The sequence below is a fragment of the Panthera onca genome, chromosome E3 (assembly GCF_046562875.1).
Source record: "Panthera onca isolate mPanOnc1 chromosome E3, mPanOnc1 haplotype 2, whole genome shotgun sequence".
Lineage (NCBI taxonomy): Eukaryota > Metazoa > Chordata > Mammalia > Carnivora > Felidae > Panthera > Panthera onca.
The window spans coordinates 32,267,570-32,295,337 of record NC_138354.1 but is presented as its reverse complement, the minus strand read 5'-3'; the positions used below and the strand labels follow the sequence as shown (position 1 = coordinate 32,295,337).

Here is a 27,768-nt window from a genome sequence, read left to right as displayed (position 1 = left end):
TTAATAGGCTCCAGTATGGTGTAGACATAACTCTTACATGCCCTGGGAAGCCAAAAAAAATGCATCTGACTCGCTTTATTGCGGTATTTGCTTTACTCCGTTGGTCTGGAAAAAATCGACAATATCTCCACCGTGTGCCTGTATATTTTTTAGGATGTGGGTATGATAAAACCAATCAAAAGGGAAAGCAGGCTGAGAGACAGACAGGATACAAGGCAGGGATGGGAGGGCTGCCTCGGGATTAGATGTTGGCCATTGTTAGGGTCCTAATTGATGGATGGGCGTAGTATGTGACTAAAATAATTATGGCAATTTTTAAGGGGGTTTGGGTAGCTCAGTCGGTTAAGCATCCAACTTCAGCTCAGGTTGTGATCTCACGGTTTGTGGGTTCAGCCCCGCGTCGGGCTCTGTGCTGACAGCTCGGAGCCTGCAGCCTGCTTCGGATTCTGTTTCCCCGTCTCTCTGCCCCTCCCTGCTCGTGCACTCTCTTTCTCTCTCTCAAAAATAAACAAACCCTTAAAAAATATTCAAGAAAACGAGAGCAGGTCCTGCAAGGACCAAAGAGAATACACCATGATCCAGATTATGATGTGCCCGCAATTCTGTGCACCTGGGGTTCCTAACCTGAGTTCTGGCCGGCTGGACAGGTTCCCCACCTCATCCAACCATCTGCCACCATCCCCTTGCTTCCCTGTTCCCGTGTCACCTCTATACTTATCTTCCGTTACATTCTGCTTCAAGGTGACTCACTCTTCCCACCCCACTAAATATTAGGGTGATGTAATAAGCAATGGGTATATCACTATCATCAATGGCAAAGCAATACCTGTGCCACAAAGAGAAAGTAACTGCAAACATACATAGGCAGAGAACGACACGCTAGTAAGTTCCAGGTCAAGGGTGTAGACAGAGCAAGATTCTGAGCCCAGGGTCTGCTCTCTCCGGGTGACAAGGGGCTGAGCCAGCCTTCAAGGGATGTTACAGCTGCATAACAGGAGGTGAAGCTTCTTCCCCTTGAACCAGACAATCGCTGTGTGATTCAGAGCTACGTGACGGCTTCTCTGTGCCCTACCTAACCCCACCCTGCAGACCTCACCAATGGGTCACCTTTCCCTTTGGGAAACGGCCCGAAGGCCCAGCCGTTTCCAGTTGTATTTGCGCCTGGAACCCTTTTGGGGGGAGACCCAGCCTGATAGCTGTGGCTAAGCAGGGAAGCCCAGCTGGAGTCAGCTGGCTGACACCTCTCTGCTCCCCAGAAAGCCCCTCCCTGGTTCCGGCCCCTCCAGCACCCCAGGGAAGCGGGCACAGGGCCAGGCTGGCACAGGGCAGGCCCAGCTGGGTCTCAGCAAGCCCCAGGGAGCCAGGGTGAACTCATCGCTCGCCCTTAATTATCTTCCTGGCTAATGAGCATCTGCGAAGCTCCACGCCATCAACAGAGAGGACCCCCCTGGGAGATGCTGGGGGCTGGGAGGTTCTAAGGGCCAGATGTCACCCTGGAGGAAGGTGGCAGGGGCCCTGACAGAGGAAATGGGCTTGGGGAGGGGACCTACGCTTCCTGCTTCTTCTCTGTAGGGGAGAAGGCCGGGGCCAGGCAGGAAGTTACAGCCACGGTTAAGGGCACTCGGCAGCCTACGATGTGAGGACGAAACAGGCTCGGGGGGCCCCCCACTTGTGTGACCTCTAGCCAAGGGCCTCACCTCTCACCGCTCCAAGCACAGTTCACAAACCATCACTACCCCCTGGGAGCTTGTGAGAAAAGCAGAACTTCAGGCCCAGACCTACTGAGTCAGAATATGCATTTTATCACGACTTCCAGGTGATTTCTGTGCCTCAGTTTCCCCATCCGTCAAATGGGGTTAAAATGTGCTTATGCATATGTGGTGTTTGCTGTCTGTTGCTACTGTTACTCGTGTTCTTGTTATTGAAACAACTCACTCCGGACAAGAGGAAGCCTGGTCCCAGGTCGCCTACGACCAGCTCCCCACCTCTGAGCATTCCCATGGGTGGGTTTCATGGGACCCCCTGTGAAGAGGAGGAGCCTGAGGCTCAGAGAGGTGCGGTGACTTGCCCCAATTCCACATGGTGAAGCCCAAGTTCACCCCACACCTGTCTGCCCCTGTTACTAATGTTAAGAGCGGGGCACCCAGGTGGCTCAGTTGGTTGAGCCTCCAACTTCAGCTCAGGTCATGATCTCAGTTTGTGAGTTGGTGCCCCACATCGGGCTCTGTGCCAACAGCTCAAAGCCTGAAGCTGCTTCAGATTCTGTGTCTCCCTCTCTCTCTCGCCCTCTTCTGCTCATGCTCTCTCTCTCTCTTTCAAATAAACATTAAAAAAAAATTTTGTAAAAGTGAATGGGTAGGATTGCTTCCTCTGCATCGGAACCAAGCATTTGATGGGCTCACAATGACCTTGTGATGGTGACCTAATTCCCACCCCCATTTTCACATGAAGGACAGAGAGGGTAGGCTGCTTTTCCAAAGCTAGCCAGCAGGAAAGGCTGGATTTGAACCCAGTGGTCTCTCAACTTTTAAGTCATGGGGCATTTTCCCAGAATCTTTCTCCCCAGAGTGTCCCTGGCATCCTCACTCATCTGCCAGTCCTGGCACTGGGATTCTGAGCTCACCCCTGCCATGTCCTCACCACTAATGAGGTCTTTGCCAACTAAGGATGGGGCTGTCCAGACCCGCTAGAACTGGCTCCTTGGGAAGAACCTGTTTCCTCCTGCTCTGGGCTCCCAGGTGTGGCTCCTCTGGGCAGGGCCCAGGAGCTGCTCTGAGATGCTTGATCTGGCCTCAGGGGTACCTGACCTCAAGCTGGGCTTCCCTGTGCCTCTCTGTCCCCTGTTCCCGCTTAATTACACCCCCTCCAGCCACCCGCCCCCCCCTCCCCCAGTTCACCATCTGGACCTCCTAGGCTAGGGTGTAGCGGGGCCAGGCCCGGAATTCTGCAGTGTGATTGTTCATTCATTCATTCACGCATCATCCCCATATTCAGCACCTACTGGGTGCTAGGTGCGATTCTGCAGACTTGGCAGAAAAGGACAGACCCAGTCCTGAGGGGGAGAGACAGACCAGGGAGAATAATGAAGGGGACTGCTGTGGAGATCTGAAAGGTGAAGGGCAAGAATGCTGCAGCAGGAGGAAAGAGCACTGCCAAAGGCCCAGAGCGGGGAAACAGCTGGGTGCGTGCAAACCTGGAAAGAGGCCAGCTGTGGAGTGGGGGGAGTAAGGAGGGCCTGGCCACCAGGCCTGGTGAGCTGGGTCCTCCCATCTTCTCCCAGAGGCTTTGCTGGAGGCTGGGAAAGACTGTTACAGCAGACAAGCCTTCCAGCTCCCAGGATGAGGGGCTCCCCCTGCCCCCCTCCTGCCTTCCAGACCGGGGGGCCCCTGGAAACTTGGGCCACAGAGGCTTTGGAGGACCCACTCTCACCTCTCCTGTAGGCCCCAGCTGGCCACAAAGGGAGTGTCATCTCGCTGGACTGCCTTTTTGGGTGGACAAATGGAGATTACTAACTGGCACCTTGGGGTTTACAGGCAGACAAGGCCCGGCCTCGAATCCCACCTCTATCACGAGAGGGCTGGGGGTACTTCAGTACTTTGGAGCCTGGGTTGGTTCTTCTGTCCCAGGTCGGGTCGAAGAAGTGTGTTGAGCGGTTAGTACAGGTCGTGGCACCTGGTGGGGGCTAATCCCAGGGTTCGTACGTTCAATTCCATGACTACAAGCGGCCAAATGCCCCGCGGCCTCAGCCCGCACCTGCGTGAGAGCTCCGTGAGGGCAGGGGCGTTGTCTGTCGTGTTCGTGTCTGTTCGCGTGGCCACCGGCGAGCCCGGCACCCGTGGGTGTTCCGTAGTGTGGAGCCAACGGAAGCATGAACGATGAATGAATGAATGAATGAATGAACGAATGAAGGGACGAGTGAATGACCTGCTCCTTCCCCAGACTAGCAGGTTCAACTCCAAGGTCCCGCCTCTCTGCTGCCCCGGCCCGGGGTTCCGCCGCTCCCCGTTTCCAGGCTACACCCTTACCTGCGGCGCGCCTCAGTTTCCCTCTCCGTGAGTGGGCGGGAATAGGGGCAGCGACGGGGCGCTGGAGGGAGAGCTGCGGCCGGCGTCCCGCACAGCCCCAGGCGCCCAATCCGCGCGCGCCGAGGCCGAGCCCGCCCCCCGCCCCCGCCCCCGGCCCCCGGCCCCCGGCCCCCGCCCCCAGGACTGCCAGCTGCGCTCAGCCCCCGCCCCTCCCGGGCCGCCCCGGCCCCGCGCGCACGTGACCCCGCCCCGGTCCGCCCCGCCCCGCCGTCCCAGCGCGGGCTTCCATTGGCCGCTCCCAGAGGGCCACGCCTCCCGCCGGGGCGGAGCCGGAGATGCTCCGCCCGCCGCAGAGCGGGGCTCCAGCGTCCCGACGGTGCGCGGCGGCCGGACCGGGCTAGCTGGCGGGCGGAGCCGGGCCCGCGGGGCTGCCGCGGGGCGATCGGGCCGGGCTGCGGGCGGCGCCATGGTGAGCGGAGCCCGACGGGTCGGGCGCTGGGACCGGGCGGGGACGTGCGGGAGGGGAAGGGGCGGCCCCCGATGGGCTGGGGGCTCGCGAGGGGCGGCTCGGCCGCGGGCCGGGGTGGGGGTGGGGGTGGGGGGTCGCCGCGGCGGGGGAGGGACGGCCCGAGCGGGGGCGCGGCTGCGGGGGGGGCGCGGAGGGTCTGTTCCGGGGGGCCCGCGCCCGCGGGCGGGGGTTCTTTGTCCGCTGCGCTGCGGCAAGATCGGGACAAAGGAGGCGGCGGGGGGCGGCGGCCGCTTTGCGGGGAGCGGGTGTTTCCCCCCACCCCCACTGCATGCCCGCCACCGCGGCCCGCAGTTCCGCGCCCCAAGCCGGCCGCCGGGCTCCTCGGGATATTTAAAATTAACGGAGAAGGCGGGCGTCCTGGCATCCCCCAGGGTGGTCCGGCGGGCTCCGGGGGTTAGGGGTGGGAGTGCGGCTGCTGGCGACGTCTGGCGCCCATTTCGCAAGTGGGGAAACTGAGGACGGGCCGCAGCATTTGGTGCCGGGTTTCCATCGGCAATGACTGCGCGGCGTGGGCATGACTGGGTATAGTGGGCCCCCCGCTCCGTCCCCCCGGGCGGGCAGACTGGAGTCGCTTCTCCAGCTGTCTCTCCCCCTCCAGCTGTCCCCCAGTAGGCTGAGCCCCTTCGTCCCTCTAGCCTCACTCAGCTCCTTGGTGGAGGGGTGGAGATGGCGTCGCCTGGCAGGGTTAAATGAGAGGGTGCGTGGAGCTCGTCTGGCACCGCGCCTGCACGTCGACCGCGCTAGGCACGCGGTAGCTGCCGGGCGCCTGTCATCCCTGTGTCCCCAGCATCGAGCCCTCCTCACTCTGCCTGCCCCAGTGGGACAGGGGTTCACCTGGGCCTGAGGCAGGGGAGTGGGGAGGTGGGGGTCAAGAATATGATATTTCCCTGTTAGGGTTGAAATCTGGGATTCCAGATGCAGATTGCCTGGGTTTGAATCCCTCTGCGGCTACTTCTGAGCTGTGTGACCTTGGGCAATTGACTGAACTTCTCTGAGCCGCATGTTATCTGCAAAGTGGGCATAGTGATAACACTAGGGTTGTTTTGAGGCTGAAAGGAGAGCTGATTCGTGTGAAGCGTTCAGCATCTCAGCGTCTAGCACAAAGTAATCATTGCCAACTTTTGTTCAGCATCTCAGCGTCTAGCACAAAGTAATCATTGCCAACTTTTGTTCAGCATCTACTGTTATTTCCAGAGTCGTTGGGCCAAGTGGCTGACCCTGTGAGAATGACCAGTGGCTGATTCACAGGGTGGGGGCATGAGCCTCAGGCCTGGGCCACGCAAGACCAAGACTGACCTTGGGGCAATCCCTCGGCTCAGTCTGTACCAGCTTCCTCTTCTGCCCGCGGGGAACCTAGGGGGTTCTGGTGCGAGCTTCCTCTTCGGGGGGGCTGGGGTATGGTTGGGTGGGTGACGGAGGCTGAGGGGACACTGGCTACGTGGCTGGGCACAGCCCCGTGATGGTTAGTTTCCCATCGGCATCCCTGCTACTCTCAATCCTGGTTTTTGGAGTGCAGGAACCTCACGGGATGCATCCTTGGGTCCCCACGCCTGCTTGGGCCTGGCACGGAGTAGATGTTTCACCTGTGTCCTGCCTGCAATCCTGTGTTTCTAATCGGAAAACCAGGCAGGAAATGTTTCTGGCTTGTGAACTGGGGTCCCCCCAAGGGGCAGTGTCTGGTTTCTTGGCACACCTGGCAGATAGATGGCTTTGTTGTCGCAGGGCATGGCGTAACCCCTAGGGGCAGTGCCACAAGCACTGTAAGCAGGGGCCCATGTAAGCAGGGTCGTCCCAGAGATGGAGGCTGCAGGGTTGGGGTGGCGAGCTGGCGTCCTGCTGGGCGGGGTGACACTCGTGATATGCCCAGTTAAGCGAGAAGGTGGCAGGTGTCCTTGAGGAAGAGGCTGTGTGTCGTTACAGGCCCGGACCAGGCTCTGTACCCTCCTGGGAGGCAGGTCCTTGGGGACAGGAGGCGGAGGTGGTCCCAAGGGCTCACTGTCCTCCCTGTGGCACCAGGAAGGCGTGGTGCCTGGTGACACGCAAACCCCATGGCCCCATGGCCCTTCCGTTTTCCCATTGCTTATCACCGCTCATCCTCCCCACAGCCTGGGGGGTGAGGTCAGGGCCTCATTCCCACTTTGCACACTGAGAAACTGAGGCCATGCGGGGCAGTTTGCGTGGCTAGGTCAGAACAGCTCACAGTAGAGGGGGGAAGGCGGTGGGGGAGGTGGGGGTGTGAATCCTGTTGCTAGCTGTGGCCCCCCTGGGCCTGAGTGTGTAAGGTCACCCGTGGACTGGGGTTAAGGCTCCGTTTTGGGGTCCCATGAAGAGGCAGGTAACTGGACCCCAGTGCTACCTTGGGGAAGACCTAAGTTGTGGGCCTTTGAGGGAGAGCAGGACAGTGAAAGGCATCTGCCCTCAGCTTGCTGGTGGCCGAGGTGGGGACTCTCCTTTTGAACTTGCTGGTGGGCAGAGGGGGCAGGGAATGGGGGGCTCAGGGGGGCGGCCTCAGTAGACTGGGAGGCGGGGCTTCAGGGCCTGTTTTTGCAGGAGCTGTGGGGGAGACCTGAGGGACAGGCCACCCTGGTCGAGGGAGGCAGGGCCGGGGGTCCGCAGAGTGGGAGGGTGGAGGGTTGGTCCTGTATGTTCCAGGGAATCCAGATGGCCTCGGGTTTCCAGTGCTGATCTTTGTCCTGACCGAGGGAGCTCGTGAGGACGTGCTGCTGAGGTGGGGGACGAGGGAGTACGTTCTGTTGCCCGCCCCCACCCCCTCACCAGTCTGGCCCCACCCTCTGCATTTGGAAGACCCCTTCCTTTGGTCACCTGGGCTTCCACTTCTGGGGGCACATCCTGCTTTCTGGCTCTTCACTCTTGAGCAATCTACTCGAACTGTCTGTGCCTCAGTTTCCTTATCTGTAAAGGGGGGGTTGAGACCAGCGAGCAGGGTCGTTAGGAGGATTAAACATAGGGAATGAATGTTAACTCCTTGATGATCATTCTCAGGGGTCCGGGTCTCCCACACGCCATCCTGGGCACCCACCCGGCCCAAGCTGTGGCCCTCCTGATCCCACCCCGTGGGTTTTCCTGGATCAGGGCGAGGCGTCTGCTGATTGCAGGAGCTACTTTGGTTCAGAAGGGCATGAGAGAAGTCCAGGAGAGGTGGGGTCCAGCCCGGGCCAAAGGGGGTGCAGGGGTTGGAACCAGCCAGCCGCCCTCATGCTTCAGGTTTCCTCTGGGCTCTGATTCTTGGTGGCCCCCTCCTCTCCCTGCCCCCCAGCACGTGGAGGCAGCTGCCTTTCATGGGCTCAGGCCTGCTGTGGATCCACCCGCACACGATGCCTCTGCCCTCGCTCTCAGGCTGCAAGCCTCTGGCAGGAGTCGGTTGGGACAGGTGCGGGGACCCACGCGTAGGGTCCCGGTAGTGGCTTTGGGTTGGAGAGCTGGCTCGGGGGCGGGGTGCTGCTGACCATGATCCCCATGAGGGCAGGGGCCCCTCTGTCTCATCACTCTGTCCCCAGGCTCGGAACTCTCAGCAGACATTTATTGAGCGCCTGCTGTGTGCTGAGAATAGGGCTGGGGATCAGCCGTGGGCAAGATGGACAATGCCCTCTGCTTACAGACTCAGAGTCCGCCAAGGCGGCACGTTCTCTGACCCGAGAGAACTTCAGGCAGCAGGGAGCCCTAGGGAATGACACAAAGTTGTGCAAGGCGGTGGCAGGCGTGGGGCGGTGGGGCATCTGGAGCCAGGGTGGTCTGGGAAGATATCTTCCCAGAGGCACCTGCAGAGGAAGTCCCATATAATAGGAAGGGGCCAGTCATGGGACAACCCAGGAAGAACATTCCAGGCAGAAGGAACAGAAAGTTCAGAGGCCTTGAGGTGGGAAGACGGGGAGGGTCAGGGGGTTTTGATTCTCTGCTGATGTCAGGGAGGGTTCTGAGCAGCGGATGACGCGGTGAGATTTTTTGTTTTTTAATCAGTTCCCAGGAAATGTTGCCGAGTGAATGAAGCAATAAGCAAACGCATTCCGGGGGGTGCCAGGGAGCATAGGCCAGTCATGCCCATGGCCTGGTCACCCGGCTCTATGCTCATGGCGGGGAGAGGCCCATACCTGGCTCTGCCCAGTCCTCCTGGCCTGGGGCAGGTGCAGCAGACACGGCTTGGAGGTCACCACTCCTCTCGAAGGGTCCCTTTAAACTGGGGCTGCTGCTGTCTCTGTTTCCTCATCATTCCAGGGGCCACTTGGCTTCCCCCTGGACTTGTAGGTGCCTCCTAGGCCCCCCGGCAGGTTCGGCCCCTGGGGTCCCCCCACCCTCCATCTTGCTGCCACTGTTTGATTTCCCACTTCCTGCCCCCAAACCACTCCCACTCCCCAAACACACACACACTTCCCCTTCCGAATTGATACACCGCGCTGTCTTCCTGTCCGGGGGCCTGGTGGGAAGGCAGGTGCGCCAGCAGGCCCTGGACACAAGAGGTCCGGGGAGAGGGACGAGGCACGTGGGTTGTCCTCCCTAGCAGGAGGAGAGCCTGGGGGTGGGGACAGGTTCCCCGGCCCAGCTGGCAGGCCATCTAGGGGTGTGCGGAGGGGGCAGGGGGCTACCTGTCCTGTCTGGAGGCCTGGGGGGACAGGCTGAGAGGGCTTGTGGGAGCTGATGGCAGCCCTGCCGAGGACGGGGAACAAGCCAGGATAAGCCTGTGCACTTGGCAGCACAGAAGTGTGCAGGGCCCCTCCTGGAGCACACAGCCCGATGGGGGAGGCGAGTGCTAACCAGATGGCTGTGCTGTGGGAGCCAGGGTTGCGCACTGAAGCAAGCGCCCTGGAGGGAGTGGTGGGTGGGTGGGGGGGGAGAGCAGGTGCAGTTGTAGGACAAGGAGACCCTCCTGGACTCTCCCCGCTGGACTGCGGAGCCTGGAAGGCGTTCCCCCCCCTCCCCCCCCCCGCCCCAGCTGGCGTCAACAGCATCAGGGCTTCTCACCCTCCATCCACACTGTTGATGTTTGGGGCCCGATCTCTGTTCGTGGAGGGCACTGTGGGATGTTTAGCACATCCTTGGCCTCTGCCCACTCCATAGCAATAGCACCCCCACAGCCAGTGGTGACGGCAAAAATGTCTCCAGACATTGCCAAATGTCCCTTGGGAGGCACAGTCGCCCCAGCTGAGAGCCACTGGACAAGGGCGAGGGGAGCAGAGCGTTGGGGCAGAGGAGGACCTGCGGGGCCAAAGGCCTGGAGGTCAGAGGCGGTGGGGTCACTGTGGCTAGGGAGTAGCAGCAGGTAGGGATGCGTCCCGTCAGGCCCTGTAGGTCACTGTAAGGACTCGGGGCTTTTCCTCTGGGGGACCGGGTATTGGCTACAGTGGACCCGTACAGGTGGGCCAGGGAGCCTGTTGGCCGTGACCACAGCAGCCTGACCCTGCAGGTGGGAAGAAGGGGGCAGACTGCAGGGACAGTGCCACCCCCCCTGCCCAGGATGCCTCTGCAAACGTGAGCACCGGTGGCAGGGCCGTACTGGGGGGCCCCCGGTTGCAGGACAGACCCCAGGGGCGTGGACTTAGCTGCCTCTGACCTTCAGGCTAGCCTGGCCTTGGGCGGGCGGGGAGTCTCCCTGGTGTGGGTGAGAACCATTTCTAATTAAGGCGATGATTGCTCAAGGACGTCAAGTTCCATCCTGTCTGGAGGGAAAACCTCCCCGTCCAGTGCTGCGTCCTTGCGTTGACGTCCCTCTCACCAGAGAAATGGATCCCGCAGCTGGCTCTTACCGCGTGCCCGGAGGGCGCGGGCTTTTCCCCACCCTCACACCATTCGGGTGCGAGTCACTATCATTTGGTTCGTGTACGGTGAGGAGGAGAAGCCAGAAAGTGCAGGGTCTTGGGACCCAGGGGAGCCCGCTGGCTTCAGCACCTCCAGCCTCGTCCACCATCACTGGAAGAGTCTGGGTGTTTTGTATGTGCTGTGCCTCCCGCTACCGGCCGCCCGTGCCAGTCCCCAGCCCCGTTAACAGAGGAGGATCCCGAGGCCCTGCGAGGCGGAGGGGCTGGTCTGAGCCTGCAGCGGCCAGACGGTGGTCCGGCCGCCCACTGGCACCAGCTGACGCTTCGGGTCCAGCTGCCCACCGCCCGCGGCTCCTGCGCCCTCTCAGCAGCAGGCCCTCTCCTGCCTTAGAGCCTTCAAAGACGCCACTCCCCTGCCAGGAACGCTCCTCCCCAAGGGCCGTCCCCTCTTGCCAGCTCAGCCTCCGCCTCGCCTCCCTGGGTCTCACCCACCCCGCCCAACGTAGCATCCGGACACCAGGTCCCCCGTGGCCCTGGGCGTGGCCCTGATGCATCTGTAGTGACAGGCACTGGTGTACTGACCCGTGTGCAGTCTGGGTCCTGTTCCTGCCGCTGAGCTTGGAGCCCGTGGGGTCTGCTCTGTCCCCCCCTTCCCTGCCCTCCCCAGAGCCGTCCTGAGTGCCTCCATGGTCCAGGACCGGGCTGCTTCGGGCTCTTCCCAGGCGGGCTGCAGCTCCCTCTCCCAGGTGTTCCAGAAGACTGGGTGACTTCCCCATGCCGCCTGTTTGAGAGAGGGACTGATGTCATTTCCCAGTGTCTTTCACTGGGATGAGGGCAGGGTGGTCAGGCCTGAGATCTGATTACAGAGAGACCCCGTGGGAGAGCCCCTGTCCCCCACTCCGAGCCCGTTAGCTGTCGGAGTCCCGCCGGCGCCTCACCCCTGCTTTGTCTTCCAGGGCCCTTGCGTCCAGCCTGAGTTCCAGCCTCGCTGAGCCGACCGCCCTGCGAGCTTCCTCCTGAGGAAGCGTCCCCAGGCGCTGACCATGTCTATTATGGACCACAGCCCCACCACGGGCGTGGTCACGGTCATCGTCATCCTCATCGCCATCGCGGCCCTGGGGGCCTTGATCCTGGGCTGCTGGTGCTACCTGCGGCTGCAGCGCATCAGCCAGTCGGAAGACGAGGAGAGCATCGTGGGGGATGGCGAGACCAAGGAGCCCTTCCTGCTGGTGCAGTACTCCGCCAAGGGACCGTGCGTGGAGAGGAAGGCCAAGCTGACCCCCAGCGGCCCAGAAGTCCACGGCTGAGCCGGGATGCCGAGGCCCCCAGGCCCGCTTGCAGCCGGTGCGGAGGCGGGGGCGGGGGCCGCTGAGAGGCGGGGCTGACGCTTGCTGGCACGGCCTTGCCGGGCTTCGTCACCGCATGCACGGACTCCCGACGTCCTGGCCGTCCTGAGCCAGGACCCGGTGGCCCCGGGCGTCCCCTCGGCCTCCTGGTGGGACTGCCCATTGCAGGCAGTGGGCAGGCCTGACCTCGCCGGGGCTCTCGACCCCGTAGCGCTCTTGTTACTTGAATGTTTAGCTGAGCCTGTTCCGGAAGGAGCTACTTCTGTAATGTGGGGACTCACAACCCTCTGAAGTGTAAATAGGCCCTGGAAGCATGTGCTTAGAGCCTGGTTTGCTGATTTTTAACGATACCGTGTAGAGCACGTGGGACTGACCGTAGCGATGAGCCGACGCAAGGCTCCGCCGGGGGCGGGGGCCTGGGACACAGGAGGGCCTGCGGTCCACGGCGCAGGGGTCTCCACACGGGCGTGTGCAGGCAGAGGACGTGACCCGTTCATTCTCAGTGTCGTGGCTCAGCAGCTGGGGTGCTGTGGGGATTTCTGCTTGGCTGACAACGGATGGAGGAACCACACGCCCCTGCTTCGGTCGCCGGAGACCAATTCCCGTTGAGAGCAGAGTTACTGCAAGGAGGCCGCTGCCCCTGGCGAGCCGGTGAAGGACGAGTCAGGGCATGCGTCCCGAGGGCTGCCGGGCGGCCTGGCGGCGGAGCAGTTTCTCTAGCAGGCCGAACACTGCCCCCCCCCGTGCTGTCCCCCTCCCTGGCATCACTTAGCGCAGGCTTCGCTGGAAACACCAGAGCCCGCGGCCCCAACCTTCATCTGAAACCCAGCCGGCCCGGGAAAGAGGAACTCGTGCTTTTTTGTTTGTTGTCGTATTTAGTATTTTCTGCACTGGAGGGTGGGGGGAGGTTCGAGGGGTTTTTCCCTCCCCTGTTCACACATTAGTTTCCTTTCTTCTCAGAGTACCACCCACCTGCTGGGTCCCAGGCCCCTCCTTCCCTGGCGGGCCACCTGGGAGAGTACCCTGACCTGGCTCGGAGAGCCCCGAGTGCGGCCCAGGGTTGTGAGCACATCACCTGCCTGATGGCCCCTGGTACAGGGCGCCTGGGGGAGGGTGCGGAGGGGGGTGGGGGGAGAGTGAGTGTCAGGTTCAGGACCGGGTTTCCACGAAGATGAGTTGGTGGCTGTCTCAGTGGGGCTGGCACCCCCAAAGCCTGCATCCCCAAGGCGTCCCACTTGGGTGAACTCGCTAAGATTGTGAATCCCAATCCCGAAGCACATCCTCAGCTATGGTGATTAAAACGTGGCTTGTGTAGGCATCCTTCGTAGTAAACTGGGGGCCGGCCAGCGCTTCACCTGGGAGCCCTGGCCCTCGGCGGCTTCCACCCCACTCCCAGCCCACCCCTTCCTCCTCCCAAGCTCTGGCGGCCTGCTCAGGCTGGCCGAGGCTCCTCTGGCCTCACCAAGTCTCCTCAACAAAGCATGTTGAACTCATCTACTTTCTGGAACCCCCAAGGAAGGAGCTTAGGGAACACTTCATTTTGGCGGCACTTAAACTGGGGGTCAAACGTGAAGTATCAGCTCGGGGGGAGGGAGGAGGGTAGCTCTTTAGCCGGGTGAGCTGAAGGCAGGAATGAGATGCCCCAGGGGGCTACCCAGGAGCCCGGGCAAGGCGGCTGGGCCTTATTTAGCCCAGGAGAGATGTCGGCCCCTAAATGGGGATGGCCGAGCCTGAGAAGTCAGGCAAGACCCCCTCGGAGCCCCCGGAGGCCGGAGGGGGCCAGCTCGTTCCAAGATGCTGGGCAGGAGATCAGGGAGATAGCTGGCCTTCTGCTGAAGGGCCCTCCAGACAAACGTGGAAGGCGTCGGGGTGTCTGATCTGTTCTCCCCGCATTTCAGAACTTCCAGGCTTTCTACCTCTCCTTCCCGCAGCCAGCCATCAGCGCACGCCCAGGTTGCGTCCCCTTGGGGAGCCGAGGACCCCGGGGCTGACCCCGAGCGGGGTGGTCCCAGGGAGGTTTGGGTTTTGAAATGATGAACCGCCACTTTGTCCTGGGTTCCGCTCCCGGCGGGTCCTTGATCCCATGATGCCCCAGTTGCCAGGGGTGACATCCCTGCCGTGGCAGTGGGTGCCCGGTCACGGTCACAGGCACAGTGGGGCACCAGTGGCGGGGGGGGTGTCTCTGTGGGGCCATTGGGAGTGCCTGGAGAGGCCGAGAACCACCACATAATAGGACTCATTGTTCCTGGATCGACAGCTACTTTTTTTTTTTTTTTTTTTTTTTTTTAGCGTAATGGCCAGAGCCACAAACCACATGGCTTAGTCACGGCCTCTCATTCAGTTCTCTCTCAGGAGCCCAACTGTTGTGCTGAGGTCTTCCAATGGGCCGGTCAGGAAATCAGCCTTTCATCCCGGGAGTCCTCGCAGAAGCAACGGGGGGGTGGGGAGGGAACCCGGTGGCTGAGCCCCTGAGACGCCGACCGATGTTTCAGCCACATCTTCAAACGGGCTGGGCTACTGCTTCCGTCTCAAAGCTACCAAATCTGTGCCATGAGCGGAGGGATGTCATCCCTGTTCAAGAAAAGCTGAATGACACTCAACGTGATTTTCTAGACCACTGAGAAAATCTTTATTTACAATAAATTTCAATAAAATTTGCATAAATATATTCCCAACGTACAGCTTTCTCCTCGGATTTCTTCGTGTCGTTTTACAAGTCAGCCTGTCCTGTTCTCATCGCTCCTTTCGGACGCCGGCGCGGAGCTGACGTTGGGAGGCGGAGGGGCGCCGCCCGGGAGCCGGGGGGGACCTGAAGGCTCGGGGTGGTCGGGGCGGGCCTCTCGCGGGGGAGCGAGCTCGTCCGCTCCGTCCCGGCCCTCCAGCTTCCGCCCCATGGTGGCCACCAGGATCTTGAGCCACGCGTTCTCGGTGAGGAGGTCCTGCGAGGCGTCGGCCAGTTCCTGCAGCCTGCGGGCCAGCTCCTCGAGCTCGCGGGCCTTGCGCTCGGCCAGCGCCCGCAGCTGCTCGCTGTGCAGCCGCAGCAGCCCGTGGCGCGCCTCCAGGCTCTGCTTCTGCCGCAGCAGCCGGTGCCCGTCCCTGCGCGCGCTCGAGAGCTGGGCCTCCACCTGCCCCTGCGCCCGCTGCAGGGCGCCGATCTCCGCCCTCAGCTTCCGGATCTCTCTCTCCAAGTGGGAGATGTGCCCCTGCTGGAAGACGGCCTCGCTCTGAACACACTCTTTGGTGGGAGGATCAGCCCGGCTCCGAGGGGAGGAAGCCGGGTCCGAGTGATGCAGGATGAACCTCAGCAGATTGGGAAGGGTGATGGGAAGGTCTTCGGGGTACTTCACACTGCGGTCCTTCCTGGAGAGAGAGGGAAAGGAGTCAGAGGGGACAGCCCCGTCAACACGTTCCGTCCGGACGGCACTGCCACCGGAGGCCAGGCTGTTGGCTTCCCACCAGGAGACATTCTGAGGATTTTACTTACGGGAAGTCAGCAAGGAAAATGTTATCTGGGCAAAAATGTTTCTACAAGGCGGAGCCTGTCGCCTGTGCTTGTTCTGTAATTAAGGCCGCTTATCTCAACTGTGTGTCTGTTCCCAGGACAAAGAGCTCAGTTTCTGTTAACAACCTTCTAAGCAAGACAAGGAGCTCCCAGGCCCAAGAGGGCACCGGCAGCGTGTGCGCAGAGGGGCCTCTTCGAGCTCTGGGAGGCCCAGTGGCCGGTAAGGAAGGGCGTCCCCGGGCAGGACATCACCTGTGTCACCCCGTGGCCGTCAAAGTGCTTGGTGAAATGAAGACTGAACACTCAGCCGGATTTCTTCAGCCAGCCGGTAGGACGCGTTATTCAGAGCAGGAGTTCTTACCTGGGGGAGACTATAACCCGCCCCTGCCACGGGCATCTGGCAACATCTGGAGACATTGTTATTAGCAAAATGGGCGAAGTGTCACTCAGGCCCCGACTCCGGTCAAACAGACCCACCAAGGGACTGTGAGAAAGGAAGGCTGCCCCGCCCTGAGAGCACAGAATAAGGAAGCAAAGTGATGTAGGAAGGGGGTTTTCCCCAAAACTCTGTTGCAAGCCCTGATGCAGAAAATTCCTTTTGAGAAGTTGTCATTTAACTGCCTGATGACCAAAATGTCTGGCGTGTGTACAGTGACCTGTGTATACACAATCTGGCCGCACTAAATCAAAGCCACCAGCTTGACGCACAAGGTGGGCAAAGAGCAGCTATGTTGTCCTAAAGCAACGGGGGTGAGGCAGGGCCACCTGCCAGGCAGACCTGTAAGACTGCCGCCCACCGTTGTGAGTGCCCAGCCCGGCGGCCTCTCTGCACCCCTGCACCCCCTCACCCGTGGAAGGGGTGACGGGAGTGTTGTTCCCCTCACGGGACTGTTGGAAGGAGGGCACGAGTTACCTGAAAGCTGAGCGTTAGCCTAAAGTCAATCATACTGTTCTTTCAAAGCCCAACCAGAAACCACTCATTACAAGCTCACGAGCCCTCGCCACACACAAAGCCAGAGGCCAAATACCTAAGACAAAAGGTGTTCTACTGATGGGTAGCTCTTTCCCAATGAAATAAGTATCACAGGGAAATTAAAATCGCATATGCCCCATTTTATACCACACTCAGGGAGACTTTCAGGGAAATGGAAAAGTCAAATATTCAGAGTAAATATATAACCACACCCTACTTTAAAACATGGTTTTCTTAGCCTCCAGAAGCTTTCTTCGACTGCGCCCTCCCAGCCATTCGACGACTACAAGCCACCTGGTGCCTGTGGGCTGCAGGCGGGGAAGGACGAGCAGAGGCCGGATCGGCGCTGAGACCCATCTAGGCGGCGCAAACCCGGTCTTGTAGGGCAGGGTACCCGAACTGCCCCCGGAGGGGGCTGCCGAGGGACCGGAGCGTGGGTGGGAGACCTTCACGTGACTGCAAACGACCTCTGTAAGCACGCTATTTCAGAGCAGAGTTCGGGGCGCCATCCCCGTGAATCTGCCTGACACGCGTGCTAAAGCGCTTTCCCACTTTTTACAAGTAGCAAGGACACAGTGTGAACAAACTCCCCAGGAAAGAATCATTTCGGAAACGTGGTGGTAAAAGGCCCCGCGGTCCGACTCCCTTCGGAATTCCCTAGGCGTGTGTTCACGTAGCTCTAGCACCTAAACGGCCAAATAAAAACCTGACCGAGGGTGTAAGGCATCTTCTCCAAAGACGGGGCCGTGCTACTGCGGCCGGGCGGGCTGCTCCTCTCACGAGGCCCGGTCCTTGCCAGGGCACATGCTGGAATGAACCAGCCCATCCTTGTGACGTCTTCACCCAGGTGCCAGAGGAGCGCCTCGATTCTGAAACGTCACACGCAGTGGTGGCAGGAACAGCGGCTCTATTCCGCACCTGCACAGGAAAGCCAGCGGCCGCAGGAGGCGGCCCAGGGCGCGCCCTGTGGCAGAGGACAAGCCCTTGCATGTGGTTCTGTTCCAGGACTGTGAAACACGTGCTGGCTGGAGGCAATGTCCACAGCAAACGAGGCACCCCCCCATCACCTGGAATCCTCCTCCAAAGTAACTGTCAACATCTTCACACTTCCCTACTTACTGCGCACGTAACCGAGCGTGTGGGCAGGCTGCTTTTACCAAAACGCACGTACGCTTTTGCATTCTTTTCACTGAAGATGACGTAAGCACAGTCACCGTGAAAAAGGGCTCTCTCCTTTCCTCTCTTGCCAGCGGTCAGCTCACACCCTTTGCCTGTTCACACCCTCTGAGTAACCTGAGCACTCATTCAATTTGGACCAGCTAATGGGGAGCTCACTTCTCTTGCGACTATCTTTACTTTTAGGAGATAAGGAAAATTCCGTTCCAGAGCAGTAATGAGGTTTTTTGGTTTACCAAGGTCTCTGCATTAACAAAGAGCTGGACACTCTTCTCACGTTCAGTATTTACATTCTTGACTTTCCAATACTAAGGGGCCGCAGGGGCGCCTGGGCAGCTCAGTCAGTTGAGCGTCTGACTTCGGCTCAGGTCACGATCTCACGGTTTGTGGGTTCCAGCCCCGCGTCGGGCTCTGTGCTGACAGCTCGGAGCCTGGAGCCTGCTGCGGATTCTGTGACTCCCTCTCTCTCTGCTCTTCTCCCACTAGTGCTGTCTCAAAAATAAATAAACATTAAAAAAGCTAAAAACAAAACACTAAGGGGCTGCAGGGACCACCAATGCACATCCTCACATGGACAATCAGGCAACTTTCTACTGCAAGGCACTCCAGCCTGACTCAGTCCCCCAACACACACCCCGTCACCAATTCTCCGTGTATCTCTTTCTGTCTCGCTCAAGACATACTCATGCAGGGGCGCCTGGGTGGCGCAGTCGGTTAAGCGTCCGACTTCAGCCAGGTCACGATCTCGCAGTCTGTGAGTTCGAGCCCCGCGTCAGGCTCTGGGCTGATGGCTCAGAGCCTGGAGCCTGTTTCCGATTCTGTGTCTCCCTCTCTCTCTGCCCCTCCCCCGTTCATGCTCTGTCTCTCTCTGTCCCAAAAATAAATAAAAAATTTGAAAAAAAAAAATTAAAAAAAAAAAAAAAAAAGACATACTCATGCATTCTAGCTGCTGGCACCTGCTGGGTGTTAGGACTTTAATACTTTTCCAAACTATGTTTGAAATTCGAAAACCATGCTTCATTAAACTTCCTGCCCAACCTCCATCCCACGCAGATGAAACTGCTTTATGGTCCATGATTCCTTGACTGTGTGGCACTTTATTTCTTAGAAGGAAAGAGGCTCATGACAACAGTCAGCACAACGGGATGAGTCACGCTCTGTTTTTAGTGCATGATGTGACAGGACCCTACTACCCCAGGAAGTATTCCAGCAAAAATTCCTTGAGATAAAGAGGAAACAACAAGGAAATGATTAGGTATCTATGAGAAATAAACAGTACGGCAGTGGCTGCCGTGAACAGTAAAAGTGAGGGCAGGAAATTAAAAGAGGAGACACCACATATGCGAATTAAGGACCTCGTTAGAATAACCTGCAAATGCTTTTTCCCTATAAAGATACCATCAGAGTCGTGTGACTAGGTCCCTGAGGACCCTTTTGAAAACAAAAGAGAATCTTTTTTTTTAAAAAGGGTCAGAACATCTCGTTTATCAGGCTTTTAAAGGCCAAGAGTTCATTTCCCTTTTAGCAAAACATCCGCACCCAACATTTAGTAATTGCCAAGTTAGGCCGTTCATCCTCCTTGCTTAGGTCCCGTCCCCGCCTGCCGGGCTTTCAGGGCAGTTGCTGTCATCACTGGACTTGGAGTCCGCCTGCATGATGTGAAGACATCAAGGGGAGAGCCCCGTGGCGGACGTTCACGGAAGTCTGCACACGTGGGGAGAAGGCTCCTTGAATCCCACGAACGGGGTACAGTGAGGAGTCGTCTCCATTTCCAGCTTGCACAGGAGGGACAAGCCGGGCATCAGGAGAACTCGATGGAAAATGAGGCACATGAAAGCCTGGGTCAGCCAGGGCCTGACGCCCGGGGGACTCGAGAGAGGAGCTGCTGTCTGGCCCAGGTGAACGTGGCTCTTTGCCATCCATCTCGGCATCCACTGGAGGCTCATAAGACCGAGAAGGCAAACGAGTTCTGACGGCCACATGCACGCTCGTGAAAACACTGTGGGAGGGGTGAAGTTCTTACCAAAAACCACCTCCGACCTTGTGACACGAAAGCCCTTTTACCCCGAGTCCCTGATGGCGCATTTTTTTTTAATTTTTTTTTCCCCTCAATGGAACATTTTTTTAACAACACATTCTATTCGAAATAGTTTAGTAACAGCTAATGATTTGCATTTCATTTCTGTGAAGCACCTTAAACCCTTTCATTTTCAAAAGAATCCCATCTGCCCAAATATTGAGTAAAGATCGAAAATAGTGAAAAAAAACTTACCTGCTACAGGGGAAAAATAAGATAGTAGGGAGACGGTCAACCATGAATTCCCAAGGAAGGTCATTCTGAGATACATCAATCCTGACAACGGCAGAGGGAAAGATGAGAGTAAGTAAAAGATCGGCCCAAGACACTCCGAACTCAAAGAACTTTCTCCAACAAATGAAGATCCTGGCCCTCTGAGTGAACGTACTACTACGCCAGGATGGGTGCAGCTCAGGCGACAAGAACCGACGCTTCCAGAACATGCAACTTTCTCCACTTTAACTTACGGAGCAGAAGGGACATGTCCTGAGAGTAAAAATGAACTTTCAAAAGAAAAACACCTCACTGACACCTCAGGAGCAGTCCACGCTCCCCTCACGGGGTCTGGGCAAGCAGTGAAATCCCTGGACTAGCTCTGGAGAAAGGAAATCATTGTGCAAAACACATCAAGCCTCTGAAGAGGTGAAAACTGGAGAGTAAAGGTGATGCTCTCTTTTATATTTATATTTTGTAACTCCGGATGGAGGCCACAAAACACACATTTTCTTAGCAGATTTTAGATTAATTTTCTAATCTGGAAAATGCCATGTGTGCTGAATTACCCAACCTGGGGTTTATTACTGGTGAAGCAGGTAGTGGCCCCTCCTGCAGCCGGCACTCAGCTCCCCCCCCCCCCAACCTCAGCTGGCAGGCACTGCTCAGATAGAACGAAAAACACAAACAAACAGTAGTCCTCGAAGAAGGGAGCAGACCTTGGAGGGCCATTCGGACAGGCGGTTCGGATATCAATCGTCACAAATAATGCATACAAAAGTGGGGACTTTCTGAATCATTAACTTGATAGTAGTTCTCAGAGAATCATGGCAATTGGGCGTCAACCAGCGCCATGCACTCGCCCAAAAGGGGGACCCCTTTAGAATGGTTTTAAACAACTCAACAGCACTCCCGTCTCTGCCTGGGCGAGCCTACCTGAAACGTCAGAGTTCCGTTTTTTAAACAAGTGGTAGGGCACGCTCTAGCCTATCATCAAATACCGTTTTTCCTCCCGACTTTCACTCCAAAATCATGTAAAATTGAAAGAAAAACACTGTTGTAAATATCACTCAGAATTCCACTGGGCCAATCGGGCCTTCTTTCTGGGATTCTCATTCAGGCTTGGTGTATATACCCACACGTTGTTAAGAGCAGTATTCATATATTTCGAATGCGATTCTTTTCAATAATTCTACGAAAAGCACTGTTCTAATAAATGGGCAAAAATCCCATCAAACGCCCAACTGTAATTTACTTAGCTGTGCTTCTACCATTAGATACAAACAATGCTACAGGGAGTGACTAGCTCATGCTTCTCTGCGAGTCCTAGTTCCTTAATTCCCCAAAGTAAAATTAACTGGGTCAAAAATGTATAACAGTTTTTGTGCTTTCTTACAAATGTTGCTAAAATGCCTTCCAAAAAGGTGACGCCAATTCACTTCTGCTATTAGCTCCATCTCTCTGTGCCAATTTCACTCCATTTTATCAACACGAGATTCTGTCACGTCAAAGCATCTGTTAATAAGTGTAAATGATACTTTGTTATTGTTTTCATTTACATTTATTAGGCTGTAACTTCCACACTTGCTTACTTATACTCTCCTCCTCCGGCTGTGAAAAAGCCTATTCGTGTCTTTTCTTCACACAGGAGTCCCTCTCGGCTGTTTCTCCCCGGACCCCCAATTTGTCGCTGCGGCAAAATACACACACAACGTGCCATCCGAACCACTCCTGAGCGCACAGTCTGGTCGTGCAAAGTGCATTCATAATGCCGCGCGGCCGTCCCCACCACCCAACTGCAGAAGCGTTCTGTCATCCTGGAAAACTGGGGAATCTCTATCCGCTGCACAGCCCCCACCCCCGCTCCCCCGGGCACCCACCATCTCCTCTCCGTCTCTGCGAATGTGACTGCCCTGGGTGCCCTGCATATGTGCGATCGCGAAGGATGTGTCCTTTCGTATCTCTGTATCTCACTTTGCACTGACGCCCTCAAGGTCTGTCCACCTCGTAACGGGTTTCAGAATGTGCTTCCTTTTTAAGGCCGAGTAACATTCCACTGTGTGGACAGACCGCATTTTCTTCTCAGCAGCTCCTTAAACCTTTGTCATTTCTCAGGGTCGGAGTAAGAGCGCCTGACCGGGAAGCCTGGGCCCTCACTTACAGTCTGTGCGACTCTGGGAAAGTTACCGCATCTCTCTGTGCCTCAGTCTCCTCCTCGGTAAAAAGAGAGTGACAGCCGCGCCTGCTTCACCGAGTGCGGCAACAATTAGGTCAGAGGATACGTACAAAGAAAAATCTCACGGCGCAGTTTGGCTCTATGCTGCTCAGAGCAGACCCAGCGGGTGAAACAGAGATGCTGTAAAACATACCTATTTTTCTTTCTTTCTTAAACCTATTTTCCTTATGTCTTTCACTGCACACTTTTCTAGTGCAATCTGTCCATCTTTCTTTAATTATTATTTTTTAACTGCTTCACTTTGGAAAGTTTCCATCTCTCAAACTAGCAAACTCAATATTCTATGTTCTGTTGTTTTTCCTATGATTTAATCTTTGTACTGAATTCTGTCTGGAAGGCTGAAATCTAAACACCACCTGCACCCCCCCCCCACCCCGCCCAACAGCTTAGTACCTATCCAGTCTTCATTTGAGGCTTGTCTCTACAAAACAGTGATTTAAAAACGGTTTTGCTGACTACGGAGCCCACATCCGGTACCCACGGAATCACAAAACCAGAACACAAAGGTACCAACCAGCGTTTCTCCCTAATGTGAGGAGTGAGGAGGGAGGAGGGAGGACAGACCTGGCGGAGGGATGTGCTCCGGGTCCCGGGGCCGGCGGGCGGCACGTCAGGACCGCCCCCTTTCACCGGGCCAAGGCCACCGTGCCACGGAGCTCCGTGGGCACCCTTCCCATGGGGTTCCGGGGAGCCGGCCGCTGGCGGGGAGGGGTCAGCGCCGCCCCCACACTCACCCTCCTGGGAATTCGGTCGGGGCTACACACACTTGGCACCACGGAAGCAACGCTCAGAACTCACTGGGAGCACGCGGGTTTCGATGAGGTTCTGCTCTGGCTTCAAGCTGACAATCAAACTGCACCCAGTCTCACCCAAGGTTTATGAAAAGCGGGCAGGCCCTCGCCAACCACACGGCTACGCTGTGAGGAGCGAAAACGGACAGAAGGGGCTTCCTTACCGGGCCACGGTGAGAGCGTCCGCCGGCAGGAGGCGAGCTAGCTGGATGAAGACGTGATTGAGGGATGGACAGAAGCCGCACCACTGTGCGTAATAAAGCAGCAACACGTCCTGGGGGAAGGGAAGACGGTGGTCACAAAGGGCGCACGCGTGTCCCGACCGCGCTCGGAACCCAGCGGGCATTCAGGAGCTGCTGCTTACTGCACCCCTGCCAGGGAATACCTCCAACTTCACATCGTTCCAATTCTGTGCTTTCTTAAGGACTCTCTGCGGTGAGAGAAGCGTCGGGTAACGCGTATGTCGTGCAGGGAGACCGTCCCGCGACTGACCTGGGCCTTATCAAAACCCAGCCTTCGCCCCGACACCCGCCGCTTCGGCAGCTACCTCACCAGGGAGAGGTGGCTGGATTTGTGCCCCTCTGACTCCGTACCTGTTTTTGAAGGACCACTTCCCAAAAGGTATCAGTTGTCACTTCCGTGATTAAATGCTGAGGGGGGAACTGGGCAGAATCACTTCCAATAAGGTGCCTTTTCAAGGGACTGTAGAGAACGCTGAAGTTTTGAATAAAAGACTCTAAAAATAAAGAGAAAATGAGATCAGCTCTTGGCGAAGCACAGGGGGAGCAGCTGGCCTACTGTACACTCTGCATGTAAAAGCTGCGATGGCTTCACAGGCTGGCACTCTGAACACCTCGCCCACAGGGAGCACCCTGGACGAGGCTGCCCGGGGTGGGGGTGGGGGGCGGGCACCAGGTTCAGCTCTGAGTGCGACCTCGGCAGACAGTAATCTAGCTACCAAAACACCACGCGGAGTCACAGGCTCTAGGATTTACAGGCCAGGAGTTCTCTTTTCTCCTAACGGGGCTGGTCCCCAAACAGACACCTGATCGACATGCCACCACCCCGTAGAGACTTCAACCTACAACGCTCAGACCTTTAAACAGCACTACAGATGCGGCTAACTCCACAAGGTACTGGGAGGTGACAGGCGTTTAATACTTGAGGCGGGGAGCTGTGGTTTTTGTTTCCTTTGTTCAAGTCCTTCAGGTTTCTTTCTTGAAAGTGTAGGAAAAATAAACTCACATTATATTTCGTGGAAAATCCCATAAGGCTCACAAATAATCCAAAAACCTAACTCGAACCAACAGCTTTCCCCTCCCACTGCCTTCAGACTCCTTGGCACCTGTCTAGAGCAGCACTGATCGGCGGGTCCCTTCTTTCTCTCTCTCCTCTCTCCATTTTGAGGTCCTAACGAATAGTGAGTGACACCTTCCGCAGAGGGAGGAGGAAGTGAAGGATGTCCTGTGCATACTAAAGAGAACTCATTATCTGCATCTGAATAACTTACTTGGCTATGTTTCTGAAACATAAAACCAAAACTTATCTCCTAATCTGAATGAAGCCTCAATTCTGAAACTGCCCCAGAGACAGCCGACTTAACAGTCAACTCTCCAAACCAGCGAGACACAGGTACTTTTTCACAAGGACCCTTACAAATTTTGTCACCAACTCCAGGACAAAGAGCTGAGCTACATGTACATTTCAGAGCAGATACGGAAGAGGAGAAGAAATTACGGGGCGCCTGGGTGGCTCAGTCAGTCAGGCGTCTGCCTTCGGCTCAGGTCATGATCTCATGGTTCGCGGGTTCAAGCCCCACAGAGGGCTCTCTGCTGTGCGTGCAGAGCCCGCTTCAGATCTTCTGTCCCCCTTTCTCCCTGCCCCTCCCCTGCTTGTGCACTCTATCTCTGAAAGGAAGAAAGGAAGGAGGGAGGGAGGGAGGGAGGGAGGGAGGGAGGGAAGGGAGAGGAAAATAAATCTGAAGAAGGCTTCTTTCAAATTACCCTCAAGTTCAAATTGAACACATTATGAGCTCACTGAATGCTTGTGTATTACTGAACAGAATTCGGGAAAGTCCAATAAACACTCCAAAAATACAGGCTTGTTTCACTTTAGAAAAACTCCGAACACCAAAACGTAACTTTAGAAAACACCAATCAGGAGTAATTTACAGTAACGATAGAGAATGCAATTCATAAAGCGATAGGTCACAGGTTCCTTTAAACACTCGGGAGCTTCGCATTTCTAATATAGACCTTGACACAGGACAAGAATCAACATTTACATGAGCCTTTCCAAAGGTGGCCATTGTAAGAAACAAGCTTCGCCTGGGCTTAAAAGAAGACAGCTAAAAGGACTATTATTTAGGGGGCTTGGAGTTTCCTCTTGCTTTCATACCCTCTAAAACTTGGAAAAGAAAGGTTTCCCTCTCTACCAAATTGCTCCTGCCTCCATCTGGCAAACGCTGGCTTCCCCCACATTTCCAGTGAGGCTGAACTAACACGGCTTTTGAATTCTCACTTCCTCGTGTGGACATCAAGGATGTCAGCAGAGCCCCGGGAACAGGACAGCTGGTGTTCCTTACAGCCGCTGCCACCGCCGAGCCCCGAGGTCGAGCTCCCGGATGCTTTCCCAGAATGGGCCTTACCCACCCCGCCCCCAAAAGTGGTTTCTGCTGGTCTGCAATGTGACACGTGTTTGTGACAGTTCAGGCACCCAAGGTCACAGCAGCGTTTCTCAAGGAGGTACAAACAGCGGCAGAACAAATTAGGTCTGGTGGCCTGGAAATTTCTACATCCAAACCCGTGGGCCAAAACCCGTGGGCCAAATTTCTACATCCAAACCCGTGGGACAGGCTGCTGTGCGGGTTCAGTGCCTTCTGTCTCAGCTCCTCTAGAAGGGACCCCGCTGTCAGGGCTCAAATTCCTCAGCCCCCGGGATGCTCCCACCCCATGCAGCTCACTCCACCTCCAAACAGGACAGGGACCGCCAACTTGCAACACGGACTTCTACCCACCCCCCAAGGGGCTGCATGAGAAACCTAGCCACAATTTGCAGTCAGGAAGTTTCCGGTCCACTTAACAGACAAAACCAGCTTCTCTTGAAACTATGACCAAGTGCAGTCTAAAGAATTCAAAGGAGCTAAAGAGCTGACATCACCCATGACCAAGGGTACTGCCATCCCCGGAGGAAAGTTCCCAGTGTGAGGTTAAGGGATCCTTTTTACGCTTGGGGAAGGGAGGCGCCCACGGTACCTAGGGTGAACTTCCTAAGAGCTTCTTTTGGATCCAGAACGTAGTGAGACTCTTCTCTCACATCGACAATCGTGGCAAATTCCTTCACCCGGGTGGCGCTCGGAGCCCCCAGCCTCTCTGCATACAACCAAAATAAATTCGAATCCAAAAGGTAGATGTTCAGGGTCTTGTTGGTTCTGCAGCTCAGGCCTGTGAAGTTCGTGCTGCTCACGTCCACCTCAGGAAAGAGATAGCGGTTCTCCTCAATGTGAGGAAGGGAGCCCGGGGTCTCAACATGGCATTTCTCCTCCAGGGAAGAAAACGCAACGGCCGGGGTTTCAAGGACACCTTGCGCAGAATCCACGAAGCCCGTCGCGGCCCTGTTTATGGTCCTGCAACATGCAGTGTAGTAGCTGAAAGGGCTGTAGGAGCTGAGGAAGTTGCTGCACTCCACGCTGTGGGACACCACGTGATAAAAGGTCCGCTCCTTGAGGTAGAAAGAATCCAGAGCTGCCGCCATCTCAAAAAAGCTGCACTGCGGCACGCCGGCCGAGCTGGGCCCGAGGCCCGCCGCCGTCTGGTTGACGCACAGCTCACAGACGTTGTGGGTCCTGGAGACGGGGCGCCACTGGGGCAGCACCACGGTGTTGCAGCAGGGGGACGCCGCTATCGGCGACGGGTCCGGCAGCCGGGCGGGGGGCTCGGGCGCCAGAGACCGGAACAGCGGGGCGTCCGCTCGCCGCAGGTGCCGAAGGAGCCGCTCGACCACCTGGTCCCCGTGACAGTTGTTGTACTCCAAGGCCACTTCGGTGATCTGAAACACAGGGCGGAGCTCGTGAGAGGCGCAGCGAGGGCCGAGGGGGCGACCCCGCAGCCGTCAGGCCTGGATGCTCCGTCAGGCATCGGAGCGTGAGTCACAAGGAGCCCCGGCCGGACGCGTCGCCTCAAACAGGAAGCTGCCACACCAAAAGCCTGAATCTAGAGGCTCGGGGTCTCTTTCGGAACACGCGCCTCTGACGACAGTGAACCACCCGTGCAGAGAAGGGGCCCGAGAGGCAGACGTCTCCGTCCAGCACAGGACCAGAGCGAAGCTCGCCCCTCGACGTGCGTCCGGCCGTCGAGCGACCAGCAACAGGTTTTAAATCTCAACGCCGAGGGGAGCGCCTTTGCCTTCACACCTCTGCCCCTCTCCATACAAACGATGTCTTCCTTCTTCACCTCCACTAAGTCTAAAAACTTCCCAAACACCTGAGTGGATCAAAGTATTTCACAGCATAGGGGTTTCCAAATAAATCCACACCTCACAGGAGGCTCCGAATTCAACCTGCTCCAAACCACTCACCAGTTTTGGATCAAATTTGAATTTGGATCAAATTTGCCAGTTAGTTAAAAGGTGTAAAGTCACTCAGGACTTTGTTTCATTAAAGTGTGTGTGTGTGTGTGTGTGTGTGTACACAGACGTGTGTAGAACCATTTAATGAGTGCTTTTCCAATTTCAAAAAAAACCTACAAATTTTATATATGGTATTTACAGACAATGTTAACTCAAGACATAGGCATTCATACAGAAAAATACCCTGAATAATTCTTGGGCATAAAAAAAAGATCATTTTAGATGATAAACCAGTGTTTCACTTTCTTCCCCATACAAAAACCTCTCAACCCTTTCTGGATAAGTCTCTGAGAGCACACGGGACTAACCAAGTCAAGCCTACATGATCCATAAAGGGCCCAGCAACCCTCCGGCCCCATCTGAGGACTGCTTTGCACTCAAAGACACAACAGATCACTACTCCTAGCCATGCCCCCCAGCCCCCAGAAAAACCGCACAAAAATTCAAGTATTTACAAAGTCCAGGTAGGAGCATACTAAGGGCAAGATTCCTGAAAACGCGTT

General features: G+C 56.8%; 2 protein-coding genes and 1 long non-coding RNA gene across 4 annotated transcripts in view; 1 reads left to right on the top strand and 2 right to left on the bottom strand.

The window, feature by feature from the left end:
* LOC132689078 (uncharacterized) overlaps nucleotides 1-4,147 on the bottom strand; it is a 36,050-nt gene extending 31,903 nt beyond the window's left edge. Inside the window, exon 1 of the long non-coding RNA XR_009614843.3 lies at nucleotides 4,026-4,147. This is a non-coding gene — a long non-coding RNA (uncharacterized LOC132689078). The remainder of the gene's footprint in view (nucleotides 1-4,025) is intronic.
* A 212-nt stretch (nucleotides 4,148-4,359) lies between these two features.
* Nucleotides 4,360-14,350, top strand: SNN (stannin). The gene is made up of 2 exons (XM_060648513.2): nucleotides 4,360-4,494; nucleotides 11,282-14,350. Exon 2 carries the CDS (start codon nucleotides 11,369-11,371, stop codon nucleotides 11,630-11,632), a length of 264 nt encoding a protein of 87 aa, XP_060504496.1. The 5' UTR covers nucleotides 4,360-4,494; nucleotides 11,282-11,368; the 3' UTR covers nucleotides 11,633-14,350.
* Nucleotides 14,274-27,768, bottom strand: part of TXNDC11 (thioredoxin domain containing 11) — a 60,102-nt gene continuing 46,607 nt past the window's right edge. For both annotated transcript variants that reach the window (XM_060648517.3, XM_060648518.2), the window contains 5 exons: nucleotides 25,894-26,686; nucleotides 23,233-23,375; nucleotides 22,804-22,913; nucleotides 19,595-19,675; nucleotides 14,274-15,031 (listed from right to left, as the gene is read on the bottom strand). In XM_060648517.3, coding sequence (XP_060504500.1) covers nucleotides 14,389-15,031; nucleotides 19,595-19,675; nucleotides 22,804-22,913; nucleotides 23,233-23,375; nucleotides 25,894-26,686 — 1,770 coding nt within the window. In that variant the 3' untranslated portion in view covers nucleotides 14,274-14,388. The remainder of the gene's footprint in view (nucleotides 15,032-19,594; nucleotides 19,676-22,803; nucleotides 22,914-23,232; nucleotides 23,376-25,893; nucleotides 26,687-27,768) is intronic.

Bases quoted from the DNA above. Each gene is read 5' to 3' on its own strand.
- SNN (XM_060648513.2), top strand. From the start codon at position 11,369: ATGTCTATTATGGACCACAGCCCCACCACGGGCGTGGTCACGGTCATC.